Source organism: Periplaneta americana, unplaced genomic scaffold (genome assembly GCF_040183065.1).
Source record: "Periplaneta americana isolate PAMFEO1 unplaced genomic scaffold, P.americana_PAMFEO1_priV1 scaffold_20, whole genome shotgun sequence".
NCBI lineage: Eukaryota > Metazoa > Arthropoda > Insecta > Blattodea > Blattidae > Periplaneta > Periplaneta americana.
In genome coordinates this window covers 1691382-1712136 of record NW_027185501.1, presented here as the reverse complement: position 1 = coordinate 1712136, position 20755 = coordinate 1691382, and the positions used below count along the sequence as shown (strand labels likewise).

The 20755-nt window shown below is 33.8% G+C and overlaps 1 protein-coding gene across 1 annotated transcript in view; it reads right to left on the bottom strand.

Moving 5' to 3' along the window:
- LOC138693734 (DNA-directed RNA polymerase I subunit RPA1-like) overlaps positions 1-20755 on the bottom strand; it is an 87363-nt gene that overhangs the window by 35244 nt on the left and 31364 nt on the right. The window contains exons 5-7 of the mRNA XM_069817554.1: positions 11845-12122; positions 9089-9247; positions 116-272 (exon numbers count right to left, since the gene is read on the bottom strand). Of these exons, the coding sequence (XP_069673655.1) occupies positions 116-272; positions 9089-9247; positions 11845-12122 (594 nt within the window). The remainder of the gene's footprint in view (positions 1-115; positions 273-9088; positions 9248-11844; positions 12123-20755) is intronic.

Below are 20755 nucleotides of genomic sequence, written 5' to 3'. Positions count from 1 at the left end.
TTTAGACAACTGTGAAGTTTATCAGTGTGATAATATGTAACGTCAACATTTACAACTCTCACTGAAATTAATTTATACTGTACTTTTTTCATGTACAAAACTGTTTGTGTCTTACCCCTTCATCTTCGTCAGAACTTTCATGCTCTTCTCCTATTCCAGCATTCTTAATTTTCCTCGTAAAGTCAGGGTCCACTTCATCTTCCAATTTTATTTCAGTTTCGTCAGCTTCATTCTTAAAGGACTTTTCTGCTGTTTCAGCTGCACTTTCAATTCTAAAATAATAATAAATAATAATAATAATAATAATAATAATAATAATAATAATAGTAATAATAAATTTATTTCCTTATTTATTTATTCATTATTAATATTAATGTGTTAGTCATCAGCGGTTGGCCAATGATAATCTAGCACAACTGAGACGATAATAATGCAATAATCTATACTAATAACAAATCTGTAGCCAAAATTTTTCTGGTAATTTTCGATTTTCCAAAAATAATTGGCCCTAACATATATAATTAACCACCCTGAAACCGAAAATCGCTTTTTTGACATTTTTGTTTGTATGTCTGTCTGTCTGTCTGTCTGTACATTTGTTACCCCTTTTCACGCGATAATGGCTGAACAGATTTCGATGAAAATTGGAATATAAATTAAGTTCGTTGTAACTTAGATTTTAGGCTATATGGCATTCAAAATACATTATTTAAAAGGGGGGTTATAAGGGGGCCTGAATTAAATTAATCGAAATATCTCGCTTATTATTGATTTTTGTGAAAAATGTTACATAACAAAAGTTTCTTTGAAAATAATTTGCGATAAGTTTTATTCCTTAAAAAATTTTGATAGGACTGATATTCAATAAGATAAATGAGTTTTAAAATTAAAATAACTGCCATCTAAGGATATGTAATGAATTAAAAAACAAATGACTTAGTCTATAAGGGGCCTTGGACAGCAACAATCGAAAGCTATGAAAGATAGCCTACAAGAGAATGTTTCTGTGTTTGTATGAAGTAATATCGGAAGCTAAATTAACCGATTTATATAATTAATTATTATTTCACCATTGGAAAGTGTAGTTTCTCTAGACGGACATAATGCTATAATGTTATTACAGTAACTTCTGATATAATATAATATGAAGTAATATAATATAATATAATACACTCAGGGACAAAAAAAACCGGACACTTTAATATTTGCTGGTATTTTGCAAAACATTATCTTCTCATACAATATTATGGTAGCCATCTGTTGTTATGGAGACGTGTATACATTGTTGATTGTTTTTTGTTTTATAAACAAGCCATTACAACCAAAAATTCCAATTTTGCTTTCGGAGTCTCAGCTATAAAAATTTTGTCTCAACCATTTTGTGCTTCATTATCGTTATCATTAGTTATTTCTTTATTTTTACATTTTCTGAGTTTAAGTGGGGTTGTAACATTTGTCTTAAAACAAGATGCGACCTGAAGATGTGGCTCGAGCTGTAGCCCTTTACGATGATGGACGCAGTGTACGTTACATTGCAAATGTTATGAATATGGCTAGAAGCACAACCCATGATGCCATAAAACGGTATAGAGAGACCCTAGAATATACCAGAAGACCAGGCTCGGGTCGTCCAAGAGCTAAAAATCCAAATGAAGACAGGTATATGGTGTTGAGAATTCTTAGGGAGCGCAACCTACCAGCTACTAGTGTAGCCCAGCAATTTGTTAACATGCATGGACGCCCAATTTCGGCCAAAACAGATAGAAGGAGGTTGAAAGCAAGTGGACTGATATCAAGTAGACCTGCAACTGGTCCCAAACTTCTCAGGATGCATCGAGTTGAACGACTGCGTTTTGCAAATGATCACAGGGATTGGAGAAATGGACAGTGGAGTTGTGTTCTGTTCACCGATGAGTCCCGTTTCAATCTGTGCTCACCTGATGGACGTGAAAGAGTTTGGAGAAGGAGGGGAGAACGATTTTCACAGGGTTGCATTTCCGAAACTGTGCCGTATGGAGGTGGTGGAGTGATGGTTTGGGCAGGAGTGTGTACGGATGCTCGTACAGAGTTGGTGTTTGTTGAAAATGGAAGACTAACAGCTGATAGGTATATAAATGAATGTTTGGCTGATGATGTTGTGCCATTTGGCCAATTTTTAGGCGATAATTTTGTTTTAATGCATGATAATGGACGGCCGCATATTGCCCATGCGGTCGGAGATTATCTCCAAGAAGTGGGAATGCATGTTCTTCCATGGCCAGCAAGGAGTCCAGACATGAACCCAATTGAAAACGTGTGGGGAATGCTGGGACGGCGTGTTAAGAATAGACGACCGAGACCACAATCGTTACAAGAGTTGAGGCGAGCACTTGGCGAAGAATGGGAACTTATTCCTCAAGAAGACATTGCTAACCAAACTGAGAGCATGCCAAGACGTAGGGATGCAGTTATCCAAGCCAGAGAGGGTAATACCCGTTACTAAAAAGAGTTTTTAATGTTTAAGGCACCATAAAATGAAAAAACAGTTAGACCAAACGATGCCATAGTTATACGCCCTTTGTAATTTTTTTGTAAATTTTCTCATCAGAGATTTTTTTTTTCAAATGTTGTCGTATAAGGTGCTAAATGAAACATTATTTTGTTTAAATGGGTTTTGTTTCATTTTGAAATAATTGCCAACAAAATAGAAGCGAATATAGAAGTGTCCGGTTTTTTTTGTCCCTGAGTGTATAATATAATATAATATAATATAATATAATATAATATAATATAATATAATATAATATAATATAATATAATATAATATAATATAATATGTAATATTATATAACATAATTTAAGTTATTTGAAGGGTTCAGAACCATAGTGGGCCAAGCGCCATTTACTGAATACGTAGAAAACAAGGGTTAAAATTAAGTTATTACCATAATTCAATGGAAACCTATAACAAGTAAAATAAAATATACACATTAAATCTAAATGATGTCAATCTTCATTAAACTATGGTTGCATGTAATAGAAATTAAGAAACATGTTAAAGGAATTGTCATTGCACCAAATGAGTGTCTCTGGACCAAAATGATCGCATTTTAATTACTTGGATGCAATTTAAATTAAGTAACATATTAAACGATTTATCCTTCTATCAAACACGAATGTTCCCTGGATCAAATGTCCTATTTTAATTATGTAATTACTTTATATTTATTTCTAACGGGTGCAGCAGAGCGCACGGGTACAGCTAGTACAGAATAAATTGAAAACAATTTTTACAATGATGACAATAATAAAAAAATTTATACATTGGATTAATATTATATTATTAATTAATAGATACAAGTAAAACAATGGCAAATAAAAAATGAGTCGCTAATTAATGATATATTGTAGCATAAAAATACCAGAAAAATTACAATAAAAAATTGAAGATAATTGTTTACAAGAATAAATAAAAGATTATGTAATTGTCAGGAACAAACTAAGTTCATACAGTGAAAGAATCAAATTCGCAGCCATGCATGTTGGTATTTTTAATGCATCTGGAGACAGGTGAAAGAAATTTTGAATTTCATATCTTTTGCGGAATACGTAAGATAACGTTTCTTAAGGAGTTACAGGATATATCACCTTTGAGGACCTTGCAGAATAGATAATCGAGCTCATGGCATCTAGCATATAGGCTTCGACAATTAAGGTAAACGCATATTATCTCGCAGCTATACCCAGAGTTAATGGGCAGAAATCTTAATCAACATAAGGATATGAATTTCCTTTGGATGAATAATAATAATAATAATAATAATAACAACAACAACAATGTACAGCTGTCAAAAGAAAAAGTGGCCGCTCTCCTCAAACAAAGTTCCCTTCAGGTATCTTCGCTACAATTCGGAGCCAGGCGATGTTACATGTTGTTGGACCACGTTGCCTGATATCTACACTTATAATTGAAGTATACTGTTTGTTATTCGATAGCATAATGGTAGCGTTCAGGCCTCTTATTCATGAGGTCCTGCGTTCGACTACAACCTCGTGCTTTTTATGTCCTTTTTTGTTCTGTTTTTGAGAGAGACAAACTAGATATAATGGCTCCTTTCTCTTTTATGATTATTTTAGTAATTAACATCAGGTTCATTAATATATTATGCCATGACTTTATCATTATCATTATGATATTGTGGCTGCAAATGGAAAGAAAAAAGATTTTATTCTCAATAAAATATCTTTCGTGGCATAAACATAACAAATTTACTGGCGTCGGCCTTAAAACATTCAAACAATTAAGCGTTCAAAAAACAAAACAAAAAGCCACAATTCAATATTTAGTCTATCTTCCTCTTATCTCGATCATCTTGCAGTCGAGTGGGCATGGAATTGACTAGTCTTTGCAAATAGCGACTGTTCTTAGACACGATATTCCAGGCATTCTGAACATACACACATAAATGTTCTGTCCATGGGCAGGTCTTTCATTGCAAACACAGCAATCTCCAATCTTTCCTATTTTCTGCCTTCCTCTTAGTCTCCGCATATGATCCACATATCCTAATGTCGTCTATTATTCTTTTCAACCAGAGACCCAACCAATTCCTTTTTCTCTTTCTATTCAGTTTCAGCATCATTCTTTCTTCACTCACTTTTTCAAACACAATTTTATTTCTTATTCTGTCTGTCCACTTCACACGCACCGTTCTTCTCCACATCCACATTTCAAATGCTTCAATTCGTTTCTCTTCATTTCGTCGTAATGTCCATGTTCTTTCCCCATACAATGCCACACTCCACACAAAGCATTTCACTAGTCTCTTCCTTAGTTCTTTTTCCAGAGGTCCGCAGAAGATCCTTCTTCTTCTATTAAAAGCTTCCTTTGTTCATGTTTGCAGTTTTCTTGGAAAGGATAGGCCTAAATGCGGTAACATCCCGTTGCTTTCCGCACACCACTATCTCTTTCGCATCTTATTAAATTCCAGGGGGCCCAAGCGTGGAGATGAGGAGAGTGGATTTGACTAATTGGGCCCTCCAGACTTCACCGAAAGTCACGGCAAGGGTTAAATATTAATTCTATCAGGATGTTTGACCCGGTCAGAGACCGGGAAATCTCAATTAGCCTTTGCCCCCCCGTATCCTGGACTAGCTTCTACAAATCATCAGAAAATCTTAGAGTGTGATTGGGCCAATTTTTCCGAAAATGTTTCCACACTTTGCTCTCTTAGCTCAGCGGACGAATGTCGGAATTTAGATGTCAACGTCTCAGGTTCAATTCCTCGTTACTCCTTTTCATTTTATTGTGGTTCAAAATAGTATAATGTAATAATATAAAAAGAAAAACTAATAGGCCTACTAGTATTATGCAACTGGATTTTTCCAAACTTAATATTAAATTTATGTTATTTATATCACTAAAGAACGATTACAATATTAATAACTTGAATATTATTTATACAGTATCACTAAAGAACGATAACAGAATATAAATGATAAATATCGGTTTGTTTAATTAATATTTTGCGAAAGAACAATAACAATATAAATAACTTGAATATTGTTTTATAATGCTAATGAAGGAAAACAATATAAATGATAACTTGAATATTATTTAAATCGCTAAAGAACGATAACAATATAAAAAACGTGAATATTATTCATATCGGAATTTCACAGATTTATTACAGATGTATTTAAGAAATTGTAGAAGAATAGTAATTAGTAACAGTGTCCTATTTATTCTTCTTGGAGCCAAATTTGTAACTTTTAAAAGTGTGGTTACTATGTTGAAGTGTATGTGTTGTAACGGATGCTTGATTTGTTATGTATGTGAGTCAGTTATGGGATGCTTGATGTCGTCGCAATGTCGTAATTATGGTTTGATTGTGTTTGTGTGACTATTGTGTATTAATTTATGATGTATGGTACGGAAAGCTGCATATTTGTGTTATAGAAGTGTTACGTATGTGTGTTGTTAATGTTTTTGTATGTTTCAAATTGATACCTGATATTTGTTTTGCAATCGCAATGCCTAATTTACGGATTGCTTATGTTTTGTTTACATCGCGTAAGCTAATTTAATTTTCTTTTCCTTTTCTCTTTATGCTTATCTTTTTTGTGTATAAAACTATAGCCCTAACATACATATGTAAAATAGGGCTAACCCCCATTGGAGATACAATAATAAATATTATTATTCATATCGTTATAATACGATAACAGAATACAAATGATGACCTGAATTTTATTCATATTTCTAAAGAACGATAACAAAATATAAATAACGTGATATCCATAAAGAACGATAACTGGATATAAATGATAATTTGAATACCATTTACATCGCTAAAGAACGATTAAAAAATAAAATGAAAACTTGAAGAAGGCCCGAACACACGACCTTTGAATCATTAAACAAGCACTCTACCGCCGGTCTACGAGGCGCAGATATGGAACACTTTCATAGTTCCGGACAGAGACCTGCAAGAGAGCGAGCGCGGGATATCGTTATCAGTCCAGGAAGGCACTGACTCAATGAATAGCGATCATATACGAATAGTTCCGATAAATCACGAAGTAAGGCAACACACCGAGCGATCGGGTCTCAGGACGAGCGCTCGGTGTTCATGAGTGCTCTTCCTGTAGCAGTAGGTGAATTGTAGGCCTGTCTGATAGTACGTTTCATCAAAACGAATGTTGAAGATGATTCAATAGTATCGACGTCGATCTCAAGCAGAGGCTCGGACACCGTCTCTGTTGATGGTAAAAGATTACAAGACACGATGTCAAAAGTATATGCCGAAAATAAAGTTAAATCAGCAGAGTCAGAGTAGTGGAAGAAAAGGGAAAGCAGTTACCTACTAGCTCTGCTTGGACTAAATTCGGAGAAATAAGCGATAAGAATACCTTAAAGTACATAGGATTGTCCACACCTGTGGAGTAACGGTCAGCGTGAAACCAGGTGGCCCGGGTTCGAATCCCGGTCGGGGCAAGTTACCTGGTTAACGTTTTTTCCGGGGTTTTCCCTCAACCCAATACAAGCAAATGCTGGGTAACTTTCGGTGCTGGACCCCAGACTCATTTCACCGGCATTATCACCTTCATTTCATTCAGACGCTAAATAACCTCAGATGTTGACAAAGCGTCGTAAAATAACCTACTAAAATAAAAATATTCCCAAGTTAATGAGTAAAGTTCATATTACGTCCGAGATGAAACAAAATATATCGCTACTAATTTATTATTTGCATTTCATACTTCGATAGACATTTTTAGTTATCACGTATTAAATGTAATTTCTCGGTTTTATATACATTTTATAATAATATAACCAAACATTTCATTTGCATTTACAATATTATCAAGATTAAATTTCTGTCTCAGTTTGTTTTTGAAGTTAATTGTTAAACTGAGTAGGAATGAAATATATTTATACAGAAAATCATTTCAGGCTGTTTCAATCTAAACAAAGAAAAATGTGTAATTAATTAAATTTCCACTAAAATATATAATTGTTGAAAACAATCGAATGATTTCCATGATTATTCCATTGTAGGATTAAATCATTCGAATGCATGAATGATTGTTCAATAACATTGCAGTATGTTGATTAGTCATTCTATACGTAGGCCTATAGCCTGAGAGCAGCGCTCTTTTTTCTTATCGCCATGTAGGTCAGGTGTTTAATTTAATAAAGATCAGGGTCAGATACTGGGGCTGTTAGAAGAGTCAGTACGCTACAACCACACAGAACATTCGAAGCTTATCATTCTATTTTTGCGTCATATGATTCCGAACTCGAAGCTCTTATCATTATCTTAAAATGGAACATGTTCTGTTATGCGAGTACATATTTTGTGTAACTTCATACGGCTTGTTGTGGTGGTAAGCAAAATCAATGAATAATCAAGTGATATTGTGAATATTTCTATTATTTCGAATGGTTTTGATAATCAAAGGAATTCATTCGATTTTTACCAATACTGCACTACGTAGTACTGTAGCATACTGCTTCGCGTACAGTGGTTGAAGCGAGCGCTCGTTCCGACAGGGGAGCGATCCCCCGGGCGAGCTCGAGCGAGCGCAGGCCAAACCCGAGCTCGAGCGATTACACACGAAGTGCATTCGGTAAAACCGATCTCAGATATCGTTAAGCATCGCTCTCTTGCAGGTCTCTGGTTCCGGAACTGCTTGTACAAGCACATGCATCGTGTAACATCGCCGCGACCCGAAGTGGACTTTGAAAATAATCGCTGTTCACGAGTGCGGCCACTTTTTTTTTTGACAGCTGTACATATAATACTTACAGTTGGGTACATCAACATCAGTTAAGAATTAACAGTCCTTAACTTTTGACTCAATGCTCGCTAGGCCGCATATACAGCACATGGGCGCGCAACAGCAGTAAAGTGGCGCTGCATGTAATGCGCGGAGTAAATTGTGCAAGCGCTGCACATGATGCAAACCATCTGAGTAGGACGCACAAGCCTCGAACACATTTCTAGTTTCATTCTACCTCGCATGATGGACGACCATGGAAAACGAGAAAGCTTTGCTAACTGCTATTTGCACTTTGGTAACAACAGCATACATTTTCCCGGCCACTTAGTCACTCGTAATGAGTGCACCTCTGTACACAGTGTGTTGGACATTGTGCCACTGTCACATATTCCGTGACACAGTACATGAGGGTGGGCCACCAAAGGGAAAACTGAGAGGAAGAACTTAAATTGAGGGGATTCAATCTGACACCGGAACTGGAATCCGGTGCGGCTCAGTGGATAAAGCGTCAGCACGTAGAGCTGAAAACTCGACTTCAAGTCCCGATGCCTATCCAGCCTTAATCACGTGGTAATGCAGAATTCCTGCACGGAAATATCACATGTCATAATAATATTTATTTTATAAGATTAACAGCTGACATGACACCTCTAATTTACTTCTCAAATATTGCATACTTCAATCCATCATCAGAAATGATGATACAGTGTACATTCACCAGTCCACTAGTAAGTAGCGACTCATGCCAAATGCAGAGAAGTCTGAAGCAGGAAATAAAAGATCTAAGTGAACGAGTATAAAAATAAATTAAATTAGTGCTTACAATGTAGCTTTTATTTTCAATATTTTCTTCATGGCATAGAAGATCTCCTTCAGAAACTTTTTCTCGACATGCTTCAGAATTTCTGATGGTTTCACAGAAAATTTGGACTTGTATACTTCACGTGGAAGAAACTGCATATGTATCATATATACTTGGTTCCTGAAATAAGAAAATGAACAAATTACAATACTTTATTCATTCTCTTGACGCTTCAGTTTCAGAAATTTAGTCAAATTAATTCACCAGTAGCAAATGTAAGAATTGGGGTTTTCATGCATGGTGGGCACTGCATCATTTTTTTTTTTTTTTTTTTTTTTTTTTTTTGCTGCTGTAACGATTCTAGGTCAATGATTCTCTAAGAAATGAAAAGATCATGGAGACCAACAATCTGGTCTATTCCTCCTTACCTCAAACCATTGAATTTTTATTTAAGAGTCATTCCACATCAAATCGCAAACTGACAAAGTATGACCTTTTCATAAATGGGCGAATTTTTTTATGAATTCCAGGCATCAAATAAAGAGATCCATATCGTTTATTTCCACAGTTATTTATTATTTGTGTAGTTATGACTATTTGAAATTATGCAAAGTATTTATTTCCACAATTATTTACTATTTGTGTACTTGAAACTACGCAAAGTATGTGCGCACTGTAATAAGATCGCTTAGTATTTTTGAGTCTATATATAGTTGAGATTTTGGGTTCAGTGCATTTGAAATATTAAATGCAATACTTTTTACTACTTTACACAATTTGGCCTAATTTTTAAATTATTTTTCTTTCAAATTAAAATGATTACATTAAATAGCATAGTTAAAACAATACAAATCTATTCCCTGATGTATTATCTGTAACTAGAGCATCAAAAGTGTGGGATATGCATACATATATTTGCAACAATTTATTTTCTGGATGCACGCGCTCGCAATGCACCACTATGGAATTATGTTCATACATGTGTATGCGAAAAGACTGGCCACAGAAAATTTTACGAAATTAAGTTGCATATAATAACTGTCTGTGCGTCTACAAAGTAGATCATTGCTTCTTAGCTTGGAAAACACTCACCTCATTGATGGCAGCCATTAAAGCCTACATTTGAAGACAAATGATTAATACCTTAAGAAACAGTAAACATCCTATCTGAAGTTATTTTATTATTGCCAACTCAGCTAGAGGGAAGCCTGCTTTTTAATATATTGTATAAATTATAATTATATCCACTGGAAGGCTTTCTATCTGAATGTTAATTTAATACCATGTACGAGTCGAAAATATTCGTGACGTATATTAATATTGTATCCTGATGTAACAGAATTCATTTCTGCCATCTTAACATGATAAGTGATTGAGTGAAAATAAAAACTGATTTATATGATATTATTCATTATGCTGCCGAAACTCAGGTTAGATGAACGGATCAAACAATTCTCCCAAGATGGAATGAATAAGTTTGGAGATAATATAATGCTGTGCAGTTTCTGCAATAAGCAAGTTGTGCGGGAAGCTACTATTTCTATTTTCCCTCGCATACTAATAAAACTGTAAACAGTACCTGGTGCCATACTGAGCTGTTTATTCAAGTATAGATGATCACAGAACTCAAGAATTTTCCTTTTTCACCCAAGAATTTAATTATTTTACTCAAGAATTTTTACCTTTGTTACTCAAGAAATTTAAGGGATTTTATTCAAGAAATTTGAGGGTCCATAGTTATGATTAAGAATGTGACGTCACATCATAGTCTGTCTTTCTTGTTAGTCACAACTGCACCCGTGGTTTGCGTTGTACAAGTTCACAGCTGCGTAACACTTTGTTATGAAGAGAAGAACGGTATTGGACATGAATTATAGTGAATGTAATGTAACTAAAGCAACGATGGACTTGCTGTGTGCGGCACAGCAGAGTGATGTCACATGCATTGCCAGTGTCCACGTTCAGAGGTATGTTACTTGGAAACCATTAATCGTAGAAAGGTTTAGTTTGCTTCATTGTATAATTAAATGCATGTTGTTTAGAATATATCATCCCAGAATGTGATTTTGAGTTCAGTACCCCTTTAAGACTTTTCTCTCAATGACAAAATCCTATTTTTGAAAAAAACATCATATTAAAATTCCTAAGAAAATCCCAAACACTTATATTTACATAGTCCATGTAAAATTCAAACATCTGGAGCAAGAATAAAAATGGGACATACAGTAATAGAATTATCCCGTTTAAAATGACTTCACATTATAGATGCTCAAAGAAATGCAACATCAGCATTTATGAAACACAGTTCAACCAAATCTTAATCATCTGAAAGCTCTGAATACACAGAAGCTTGGAAATAAAGCCAAGTAGTAATTTAATAAGAACCAGTGCCAGACTTCTAACGGAAAAAAGTAAGTTTCGAACCTGTATTTATAGACTTGATAGAGAGAGGTTATAACACAAGTAAACGCAAAGTTTTATCAGATGATGATTACTGAGAGTCTATCTGATACCTTGAGAATAAGTATAATCATAAATTGGTGAAGAAGTTTACAACGATTACAGACTAACGAGAATACCAAAATAAAGTATTAATCAACGTTTCTAACGTATTTGCTGATATCTCTAAAAACGTGGTCATACATTTGTACGTAGTATTTTATAAACATTGTGTACTTGGTGAAAGAGAGTAGTATGCAAAAAAATTGAAAACAGCTTTACTTTTCATATACAGCAATTTGTTCAGCATAAATGTTATATACATTTTCACTTCTTACCTTTCAGGAAAAAATTCAATTTTGTCCTTTACATCAATGTACTGCAATACGTCAGACATTGTAACTCTACACAATTTCGATTTCAAATTATTTGCTTTTTTCTCTAGTTTACATATGTCAGGAAGGAATGGTATGTCCATATTTGGAGTCTTCATATTATGTGACGCTGTCATCAGCAACTCTCGCAATCGAGGTATACCCAATGTCACATTCATCTCACCACGACCAGCAAAGTGAAATGTGTTCAGAGTCATTTGAGTGGATGGCTCTCCGATGGACTGAAATAGAAAAACCATGTGTATTTGTAGACTCCTTATGCAAAAAGATTGTATATTTAAAATAACTTACTTACAAATGGCTTTTAGAGAACCCAGAGGTTCATTGCCCCCTCACATAAGACCACCATCGGTCCCTATCTTGAGCAAGATTAATCTAATCTCTATCATCATATCTCACCTCCTCAAATCCATTTTAATACTATCCTTCCATCTACGTCTCAGCCTCCCCAAAGGTCATTTTCCCTCAGGTCTTTCAACTAACACTCTATATGAATTTCTGGATTCACCCATATGTGCTACATGTCCTGTCCATCTCAAATGTCTGGATTTAATGTTCCTAATTATATTAGGTGAAGAAGACAATGAGTGCAGTTCTGTGTTATGTAATTTTCTCCATTCTCCTGTAACTTCAACCCTCTTACCCCCAAATATTTTCTTAAACACCTTATTCTCGAACACTCTTAACCTCTGCTCCTCTCTCGAAATGAGAGTTCAAGTTTCACAACCATATGGAACGACTGTAATATAACTGTTTTATAAATTCTAACTTTCAGTATTTTTTAAAGAAGGCTGGACGACAAAATCTTCTCAACAGAATAATAGCACACATTTCATATATTTATTCTGCGTTTAACTTCCTCACAAGTGTAATTTATAAATAATAATAATAATAATAATAATAATAATAATAATAATAATAATAATAATAATAATAATAATAACAATAATAATTTATTTACTAATATTTATTGTGCTGTACAACAGCCTAGAGCCAACAACAGTTTAGCACAAGATAAAAGTTAGCACAAGATTTACAATGCACAAGGAATTACATAAACAGTGCATAAAAATAATTATTAAAATTAGAGACAATTACAAATAACCAATAATGACAAAATTAATAGATAACTGCAAAATACATGATACAGAACAGCTCAAAAACAACACAAATGAATGAAAGTGAAATGAATATGATTTTGATATGTATACTCAATATAAAAATAACCAAACAGCAAGCTATACATTAAACGGATCCGAATTAATGCAATATAAATTGACAGCTTTAATGCATCTGACAACTGGAGAGATTTCGGTTTATAGGTATAAAAAAGTTTTTGAAATCTTAAACCATTCGAAGGGACCCGAAGGTAGATATTGCTTATGAAGGATTCACAATCAATATCACCCTTTACAGCCTTACAAAAGAATAAGTAGTCAAATTCAAGATGTCTAACATAAAGGCTAGAAAAGTTAAAATATTTACAAGTACGCTCATAATTGAAAATAGATGAATTTGATAAAAACCTGAAAGCAAGTAGGGACATAAATTTTCTTTGAATGATTTCCAATTTAACCAAATCAGTAGAAGTAATAGAATTCGAGACAACAGATGCGTATTCGAGTTTAGATCTGATTAATGTATAGTATAAAATTACAATAGTAGCTGGAGTAGAAAAAGAATAAGTTATAGACCATATAAGTCCGAGCATTCTAATGGAATGATTATAAATATATTGGACATGATTATGAAAATGTAATTTAGTATCGAGTATAACTCCCAGGTGTCTAATACAGTCTTTCCTTATTATGTTGATATTATTAAGAGTATAATTGAGGACCGTTTTTGCAGAACTTGGTAACTGCAAAATTTGCAAAATTGAGATTTTGATGGATTCGTTAACATAAGGCAGGCCTCTACATGATGTTCAAAGCATCTTAGTAAAATTGGGTTATTTCTCTTCATTGTAGCATGTCAAAGTGTGATCGTTTTTTCAAAACTTGCTTTCTGCTATAAGAGTCATTCCATGTCAAATCGCACAGCAATAAAACACGACCTTCTCGGAAATGGTCGAATTTTTTTTCATGAATTCCAGACATCAAATAAGGAGACCCGTATTTTTTTATTTTCACAATTATTAATTATTTGTGTAGTTATGACTATTTGAAGTTACGCAAGTTATGCGCGCACTGTTACATAAACTCGCTTGGAACTTTGTGTCTACATATAATTGAGATTTGCGGTTTGGCGCATTTGAAAGACGAAATACAACACTTTTTATTACTTTAGGCCTATCACAAATATATTTAAAATTTGGCCTATTTTTTTAATCATTTCTTTTTCAAAGCAAAATTACTATATTAAATAGCTAAGTTAAAAATCTGAAAAAAAAATATAGACTTGTTCGCTGATGTATTATCTGTAAACTACTGCATTTATAAATATGGGATCGGCACCCATACATTTGTAACAATTTATTTTCTGGAGGCATGCACGCGCTCGCGATGCCCAGCTAATGAACTGCTTGCAGCCATAGGCTAGAAGGCTGCCCGTGGAAATTTCCCGTTGCATCTGATGTCACCATACTAATCATCAAATGATTAATACCTTAAGGAACAGTAAATATCTTATCTAAAATCATTTTATTATTGTCAGCTCAGGGGGAAGCCCTTCACAGTTTATACTGTAATATAGCCAAGTGCTTGATGATAGAAAGACTGGGTAAGGCAGTAAACTTTATGGCAGTAAACAGATGGCATGAGAGAAAAATAATCAGTTTGGGTTTGAATTTCGCGCAGTGACGTGACTTCTATACAACATGAGTGATGGTAAAGATCGCGTAATATATAACAAGTGTTTAAATCCATTTACCTTCCTAATCACGCTTTTAAAAAGAAAAGTACACTAAGACGCGTAAGTCGCGACTTATTGATAAAGCTCAATTTAAAGGAGTCTTTGAGTGTGCAAATATGTGATTTGTCCCGTAAAAATCAATCAATTTCTGCATAGGTCAGGTGAAATTATATGTGAAGCCGGTAGTTCTTGTGATATTAATAAACATGAATCAAATGAAAGTTCGGACAGAGAAAGTGATTATCCCAGTATTTCTTCTAGCAGTTCTATGGATACAGTGCTAGAAATCAGTAATATTGAGGAATTAAACAAGCGTTTGATGTCAATAGAATCCCCTATCAAGAAATGAAAGATACAACAAAACGATACCCCCGTGAAAAGTTTCAAAAGTAAAAGGCTCCCTAGCATGTTTTCATGTAGAAGATGCATCATCATCCATTCAAAAGTCAGCCATATTTTATTTTTGACGGAATGCAAAGAAAGTACAACCTGAAAATTACATAGTTATTGCAGACTTTTCTGAAAATTATTCATTTGTAATACAAGATTCAATACAAGGTGTGCATTGGAACATATGCCAAGCCACAATACAGTACAATTTTAATTTTACTTCCTACTTTATTTTATTTTATATTCTCTTATAGGCCTATTAATATTATATCTGAACTGTGACCGAACACGAGCGCTGCTCATTCGGTCTCAAATTTTGTTAATACTACTGAATCTCCTTTTTTATATTGATTGTATTATTTTATTTCTATTTCTCTTATTTGTAATTATATTCTTTATTCTGTATATTTAAATAAATAAATAAATAAATAAAAAAATAAATAAGTAAATAAATAAATCCTTTCGTACATATATTTCAAAGGAGATACAGAAATTCGTTACAAAAGTAATGTCATCTCAGAAACCATGAAACATGACACCGATCCCTTTCACTTTTTTCAATCCGAAGCAATCAATTTCCTAAAGCAAGAATTCAACGATATGAAAAAAATCATCTACTTTTCCAATGGATCAAGTTCACAATACAAAAAAAAAGAATTTTAAAAATAATTGCTTACATGAAGACGATTATGGAATTAGTGCTGAATGACACTTCTTTGCAATGTCGCATGGTAAAGGTCCATGTGTTGGCATTGGAGATACTGTTAAAAGACTTGCCACGAGAGTTAGCCTATACAAGATCCTATAACAACACAAAAAAACTGTTTGATTAGTCACAAAAAACATTTCTAACGTGTCATTTATATTTTGTCCATTCAATAAGCATAAAAACCACACTGAAAATTTGCAGGCCAGATACCATAATTTAAAACCAATAACTGGTACATTAAAATTATATTATTTCATTCCGTTGTCGAAAACTGAAGATTTAGTAAAACTATTTTCTTTCAAGAAAGAAGGTAGGCGAATGAAATTTTAAAATGTGAATGAAAAGAAACATTTGAAAAGTATAATGTACAATTATTTGAAGATATCATAATAAGTAAATTAGCAGTGTTTCCTCGAGTAACTTGATCCGTACTGGGTGTAATGTTGCGAAGTTCAGTCAATTATCTAGCGCCGATAAACCTCTTAGCGCGGTTTAAAGCTTCCCGTCCACTGCTGCTGCTCCGACTGCTACACATTCTGTCATAAGTAATTAAATTTCCATTAAACTATTGGAGATCCCATTCTGATTTTTTCTGGAATTATTAAGAATACTTCAGTGCACCTAGTAGGCATTTTTTTAGATTTTTAATAGAGCTATTTCACATTGATGTATATGTTTTAAAAATTTAATTATAAAAAAATATTTGAAATAATTATATTAAAATTAGTTAGTAAATATTCAATAAAAGACAGTACTTTAAGCTTTTAAATGCATTTTTAAAAAAAATGTTAACATCAATATCGTCAGAAATATGACACTTTAAATGTTGCATTGTGCGACATTTTTAACGAATTTTAACATGTAATATTTTAAAAACATGTGGACTTAGGAGGAAATAAAAATAGACTTGTTGGTTTATGAGACCCATAGAGTTGGTAAAAAAAATATAAATGCAATCAGAAATATGAAGGTCAAAATTTGTATAATTTTGTGCGATTTGACGTGGAATGACTCATAAGTGAGACATACAGCAAAACTTGCTTACTATAGTGTTTTGTCTCTCCTGTAAAATTTAGTTTTTTTCAGTTAGCAAGTTTTGTAAAAATGGTCCTCAATTATTAAATTTGAGAGAAGTGGTTTTTCTAGAGAAGGAAATGACTAAAATTTTCGATTCATTAATTTTCATTCCATACCAGCAGACCATAGCTCAATAGCATTTATATCATTCTGCAAAGTTACGCAGTCTGCCAGACTATTAATTTTGCGAAATATTTTCAGGTCATCGGCAAATAAAAGGCAGTTAGAACTTAGTGTAGCACTGATATCATCTATAAATAATAAAAGTAATAGAGACCCCAAAGTGAAACTCTGTGGAACTCCGCATAAACTAATATATGGATTAGAGTAAGAATTTCGAAGTCTAATACAGGACTGTCTATCTTTTAAAAAATTTTCAAACCAGTTCAGGTAGTTAGTGGTAAGATCAAAAGAGTTTAATTTACTCAGTAACATATTACGGGAACAACACCAAATGCTTTGCTAAAGTCAAAATATATGGAATCAATTTGACCCTGAGTTTCAAATATAGGTATAGCAAAATTGAGATATGATACTAAATTACATAGTAGTCGTAGATTTCCCATTTGTAAAACCATGTTGGGCCGAATTCATTTTGTTTTTCACGTAAAAAGAAATATGTCTTTTAATTATTCTTTTTAAAAAATTTTGAGAAGTTATCAAGAATGGAAATAGGTCTATAATTACTTACAATAGCTTTATTACCATTCTTAAATATGGAAATAACAGATGCTTCCTTCCAAAGAGAAGGATATTTCCCTGTTTTCAAACTCAAATTGAAAATGTAGGTTAAAACAGGTAGGCCTATAAGAATTTCAGAGCATCCTTTAATAATAAAATTAGGGATGCCATCCGACCCATAGATTTATTAGGTTTGACATTTTTTATGGCCTTCCTGACATTCTCACAAGATATTACAGATAGGGGTAAAAAGTCATTAATGTTAGAATAACAACTGAGAAAATTAAGAGTTATGACTGATCTGAAATGATTTAAATTGACTAGCAAATGCATTTGCAATGACTCTTTGATCAGCGATGTGGACCCCATTAATAATACATTCATTAGGAATGTTTTTCGATTTCTGAAAAGATTCTACGTATTTCCAAAATTTATTAGGCTCTTTTTTAAATTGTCATCAATGGATTGTAACCATTTACATTTATCAGAATTAATCAAAGCCTTGCTTGTTTTCTACAGTAAGAGAAAATTTGATAGTGGTGATCAGATTTATATTTTTTTAAATTTCTATGTGCTTTGTTCTTTTTCTTAATGAGTTGATGTAGACTGTGTGAAAACCATTTAGGATAGTGCGACATTTTCACAAAGGTGACAGGGACAGCTTTAGATATAGCATCATTTACAATTTTAGTCAGAGAATTAGTAGCAACATTGACATTGGTAGTAAGATATATACAATCCCAAACAAAATTGTGGAGAGTGGATAAATACAGTGATAATCACCTTGAGAATAGTTTAATGGGTGATGAACATCTTCCAAAACTAGTGAATGATTAGCAAGATTAACTGAACAGTTACAGACATTTGTAAAAACAAGATCAAGAAGAGTTTTACTATTTCTCATAAGATTAATTGGTTTAGTCCAAGAAGACAAGAAAAGGAATACTGGTATAAATCCTGAGACTTAATTTTAGCATAATAATGAATATCATTAAGAATTCAACTTGATGACCAATCCATGCCAGGAGCATTGAAATCCCCGAGGATAACAATTCTAAAGTTGTGGGTATCAAGATTGTTTTCTATAAAATTTAGAGAAGACTTTACATGTTTATGATCTGTATCAGGTGGGAAATAATGATTTCCAATTAGCAGATTACAACCATCAGGCATTTTAATTTCAATCAAAACGCATTCATTAACGAATTCTAAATCATATCTCCGACGTATAAAAGGTATCCATTAAGACACCCCCACCTTTTACTTTGTTGGTAGCTTCAAATAATCTATCAGCACGAAACACAGTATAATTATTAGGAAACAAATTTGTATTAACAACAGATTCGGAAAACCATGTTTCAGTGAGACAGATAATGATATCATTATTAATCACTATATTTTGGAAAATTTAATCACTTTTCATATTAAATCCACAAACATTTTGATAAAAAAATCTCAAGATGACTATAATATATATATATATATATATATATATATATATATATATATATATATATATATATAATGATATACTAATATGATATGCATAAGTAATCAATCACTTTGTGATTCAAGATGATGCTCATCCTGTCGGATTCCGGCCACTAAGTCACTCATAATGAGTGTGCCTCTGTACATAGTACATTGGACATTTTGCCACTGTCACATTTTCTGTCATACAGTACATGAGGGTACGCCACCAAAAGGAAAACTGAGAGGTAGAACTTAAACTGAGGGGATTCGATCCGGCACTGAAACTGGAATCTGGTGTGGCTTAGTGGATAAAGCATCAGCACATAGAGCTGAAAACCCGGGATTAAAATTGTATAAAACACTAGCCTCTCTGACTATCCTATATGGAAGTGAAACTTGGGTTTTGAAGAAGAAAGACATCAGTAGATCAAGAGCTGCAGAAATGAGATATACAGTATGCACCAAACAGCTGGATATACTTTACATGCAGCCATTAGAAGAAAAACTTTCAATTACAGGAAAAGATGGCTCCAACATGTGTCACCAACTAGGATACCTATTACACTACCAGCCACGAGGAAGACGTTGAATTGGCCATCCACGAAAACAACGCTTACAGTCTATACAGACAGTTCAGCGGCTTCTAAGCTTCACCATGGCAACCGCCCCAAACTAGCCAATCAGAGACCATGACAACAGGCCAACGTTGCCGACTGTTTCGCAGCGAGCACGTGTTTTGTTTGGAAGTTATGAATCTTCGTTACTGTGTTACAGCAAGTATTAGTGTTCTGTCGTGGCTACTGTTTTCGTAGATATTTTGTTGTTGATGAAGGTAGAGTTAGTTTGAATTTAGTTTTAAATTTAATTTAGCTGTGAGTGTATTTGTAACGTGACTTATAGTGTCAGTGTGCTTCACTTATACAATATCGCAAGACATCACTCCTGCAGTTAGCAGCACAAAACGAACCACAGGCTCAAAGGGAGAAAGGAGAGCTACAAGAGACAGCAAGTGGTCTAGAAATAACGGAAAAAGTGCTCCTCTTACAAGTCAGGCAAGAGAAAGAAGAGACAATGGCGGGTCTCTTATTCCTGTACAACAGGTGGTAAATAGTACTGCAGAGGCTTTCAGAATAGGAAAGAACACCATCGTTAAAATAGGAAAGGAAAGATTAAATTGAATGTGCAAGAGGATGGACCTTCCCGACTGGAAACCCTGGGAAAGGAAATGAAAGTGGAAAAGTGGATGACAAATTAAAGGTACGGTCACACATCGCTACTTTTGCAGCGCAACTTTTGTACTGCAGCTGCAATAGTTGCGTGTCGTGTTCACACGTAAGCCAAAAGTAGCACGCTGCACGCTACTTTTCGTGCTGTGCAACCCGAGTGCAGCAAAAGTTGCAACTGGAGGTTGCGAGTCTGTTCACACACAAGGCACTACTTTTGCAGCCGCAGTCATGCTGCAGGTTTCCATCTCCGTGTTGACGTCTCAATATACATTTTGTGGTTATGTTCGCATTATTAAGAAACAGATGCGAAAGCTTACTTATCTATTATTTGCTTTTCTGTCCTAACTAGTATTCAGAAATTGGCATTATTTTTACTATAAAGCTTTTAAAAACGCCTATATACTTAAATGATAACCAACAGTATATTCACGTAATCAATGTTGGC